The sequence below is a fragment of the Buceros rhinoceros genome, unplaced genomic scaffold (assembly GCF_000710305.1).
Source record: "Buceros rhinoceros silvestris isolate BGI_N320 unplaced genomic scaffold, ASM71030v1 scaffold2361, whole genome shotgun sequence".
Classification (NCBI taxonomy): Eukaryota; Metazoa; Chordata; class Aves; order Bucerotiformes; family Bucerotidae; genus Buceros; species Buceros rhinoceros.
In genome coordinates, this window is record NW_010394617.1 from 35911 (window position 1) to 39438 (window position 3528).

Below are 3528 nucleotides of genomic sequence, written 5' to 3' on the forward strand. Positions count from 1 at the left end.
CAGTTTAGTCAGGACTGGATTAAATACATTGGTCAGGACAATGTAGGGAAGTGTCAGTATTGTGTCACATCTGGTTTCAAGGTGGAGAACATCCGTTTGCAGGACCTGCAGTCAGTGGGCATTCAGAGCAAGCTTTAATGCTCTTCAGCCTGGCACATTTTGCCAGCCTTCACAATAAGCCTTGAAAAAGGAAATAAAATTTTCGCAGGCTTTTCTCCACAGGTACTAAAAGATCAGCAGTAGGTACACTCCTACATTACCTGCAAAAATGCAGGTGTTCTCATCTCCCAGCCATAAAAGCTGTTTCTTACCCAAAGTAAATCCAGGCAATTGTAATTTCTTTCTCCCTCACACAAAAAAGAGAATACAGATCACGGATGGCACTGCCTGTTAAGGAGGAATCTTTTGTTTTCCAGGCAGATTATTGTTAGCATAAAATGTTACTGAGCGATTGTTACAAAGGTGGGAGTATTGTTGGGTTGAATGGCTATTTCTCAGCAAAAAAAAATGGGATCAAAAGGCTCCCTAGGAGGCAGGAGGATATTATTTGAAACTTAGGTTTCCCAGAATATCACTCCCTTGTTCAGTAATTAAAAAAAGCCTCCAGTCATCAAAAGTCTGAGTTCTATTAAATGCAAAATCCTCTCGCAGGAAGGCTGCCGCGTTCGTTCTGGGGCTTGCTAAGAGGAGAGCCCTGCTGCCCCGGGCACTGGGACACCAGCAGCCGGGGCACGGGCTCTTCTGGCATCAGGAGACGGTGTGCACCCCCTCACAGTCAGCGCTGGGCAGGCACAGGGAAGGGGCTGATCTCCAGCTTCATCCAGCCTCTTGGGTCTTTGTTGTATTTGTTTTTCTCCCACCTGTTGCCTGGTCAGAGTGTTTACATCTTTGGGAGAAAGGTTTCCTTTATGAATACAGATCCAGTGCTCAGCACAACAGAATTCTCAGGCTTTAGCGGGGCCTTTCAATGCTAATGTAATAAAAATACAGAACTTATTTATCAAAGTCTCCTTTAAGGGAGATGATGGAAGAAATAGGTTTTAACCTACTTCTGATCCACAGGAAAAACAAGCACTTTGATTCTCTCCTTCCCAGACAAACAGCATTGTATTAGTTGATACCGATTTTATTAGCTATAAACCACTTTCTACTTTTATTTTCACATGCCATGGACTTTGTTTGGTACAAACACAGCTGAACAAAGGCTGGTTTTTCAAGTGCAAATCATGTTAACAGATGCCCCCTCCTTTCCACTCCACCCGCAGGAACATAGCTGTGAGTAAGAGAGCAAAGAACACTTTCCTACTGCATTTCCTAAATAACCTTCGAGGCCACATTATACCTTCTGAATCCCAAATGTGCAGTGGCCACAGTTGCTTTAGTACTTCTGGCACTGTCTCTTCGCATCAGGAGAATTTATTTGTGTGGAGGAGTAAAACAAGACGATCAGACAAAGAAATCTCAAGTGGTAAAGTGTGTGAAATTCTCCACTACTGTTACTTTTTCTGATGCTGTTTCCAGCATTTCCTCACTGCTTGCAACTACAGCTGATGGATTTGGAGCAGAGAGTGCCTCTTATCGCTGCTTTTCATCAGCACAGGGTGAGCAGCAGCAAGCAGTCGAAACGTTGCCGTATCCAAACCTTATCTCGGCACCCAGAGATGGAGCTGTGGGGAGAGCTCGCTCGCTGGGAAGTTGATCTATCTAATTGCGTGACTGTTGACTGGCCAACAGGCTACACGTCTAGTTGTCCCCAGTAAAATGAATTTGTCTTAAAACTTGATCCAAGTTAAAATACATCATCTTTTTCTCTTGTCATTTGCTTCTTTCCCTGTCTCAGTATTTTTGAACTGGTGGTGGGAGTGCTTAGAAGAAAGTTTCTTTTCCATCATTAAAATACCTGGTTCAGAAAGACCTCTAAGGAGTCATTAAGAGATGCAGATGAGGGTGTGAGGTGCACTTCCTGAGCAGAATTACAAGGAAGTGTTCTCACTGGAGACAGTGTTCAGAGGTGGATGTTGGCAGGAGTTCAAGCATCCACGCTTGTTCTTATGGCCATGACCTCCCTGGCATCTCCCGCCCATCATGGAGGTGGCGGAGGGTCCTTTCTTATCAGGCTCCATTGAACTCTGGTAAGAGAGCATCTCTGGGACTGAGGAACGGGTTGTCCCTTCAGACAGGGAGAAGTTGAAGAGCGAGACCATTCTTTGGTGGTATTTGCTCTTCATTTCCTTGGCCGACCTGTAGAGGTTCCCAACAAAGCAATAGCATATAGGGTTGAGGCTGGAATTGGTGAGGCCAAGCCACTGGGCAAAAGGTCTGAGCTGCAGGATCCAGGGAGAAGGAGTCACATCCTGCAAAGATTTGGGGATGTTGAAATCAATCCAGATGTCCATCAGGTAGACAGGCAGCCAGGAGATTGTGAAGAGCAGGACCAGGGCCACCACCATCTGTGCTACCTTCTTCCGGATCTTCAGCCTGGAGGCTGGCAGAGATCGGTTCAGGGCAGTGCTCTCCTTGATCTGGCTGCTGCGACTCCACAGCCGGCGCACGGTGAGGAAGCAGATGACCATGTTGAACAGGACCGGCAAGCAATAGAGGGCACAGAAAAGCAGAAAGTTGTAGGCTTGTTTGAGCCTCTCCTGAGGCCAAATCTCCCTGCAGATAGAAAAAACCAGAGGCAAGCCCTCCACCACCCCAATCTCATCCCGTTTGTTCATGAAGATGAGGGGCATGCAAATCCCTGAGGACAACAACCACACCACCAGGATGGTGCTGAGGATCCTCTTCTGGGTGAAGAAAGACCGGGCGTTGAGTGGGTTGTGCACACTGTAGTACCGGTTCACGCTGATGACGGTCAGGCTGAGGACACTGGCGGAGACAGAAACAGCCTGGATGAAGGGCACCGCCCGGCAGAGGAAGTCCCCGTACACCCAGGCTTTGTAGATGAGGTTGCCCACAGTGATGGGCATGCAGACGCACACCACCATGAGGTCGCACACTGCCAGGTTGATGAGGAGGCTGCGGGTGGCACTCAGGCTGGACGCCCGACTACGGCGCTTCCGGGTGAGCACCCTGATGGACATGATGTTGCCCACGAAGCCCACCACAAAGGACACCAGGTACATCGCCGTGAGGCTGATGGTGACGGGCTCCTTCACGAAGAGGAAGAGCATCTTCTCCAGCTCTTCCCAGCCCAGCTCCTGGCTCCTGTTCCAGAGCCCCCCCTGGGTCTGGTTTTCCTCCTCCCAGAGCTGCAGAGGGCCGGGGGGAACCCCAGGGGCGGGCGGGGAGGAATTCATGGCTGAACCCCCCCGGGCACCCCGGGCTAACGGGGCAGAGCCTGCCGCGCTGCCCCGAGCGCTCCTGGCATGTTTACCTGGGACCAGCCACGCCTGCAAAAGAGGATGCGGAGAGAAGGGATGAGCGCGGGCTCCCGGCACTGTTTTGCCCTCCCCGGGGAAGATGCCGGGTCAGAAATGGCTTCTCGGCAACTTAGTTAGGAGGCGGCCGTGAGCGCTGGGGAGG

At 50.1% G+C, this 3528-nt stretch overlaps 1 protein-coding gene across 1 annotated transcript; it reads right to left on the minus strand.

Annotated features, from left to right (window-relative positions):
- Positions 1-1973: 1973 nt before the first annotated feature.
- Positions 1974-3302, minus strand: LOC104501454 (galanin receptor type 1-like). Its single transcript, XM_010145264.1, has one exon. It carries the CDS (start codon positions 3300-3302, stop codon positions 1974-1976), a length of 1329 nt encoding a protein of 442 aa, XP_010143566.1.
- Between the last annotated feature and the right edge of the window lie 226 nt (positions 3303-3528).

Coding starts and splice junctions, on each gene's coding strand:
- LOC104501454 (XM_010145264.1), bottom strand. CDS start 3,302: ATGAATTCCTCCCCGCCCGCCCCTGGGGTTCCCCCCGGCCCTCTGCAG.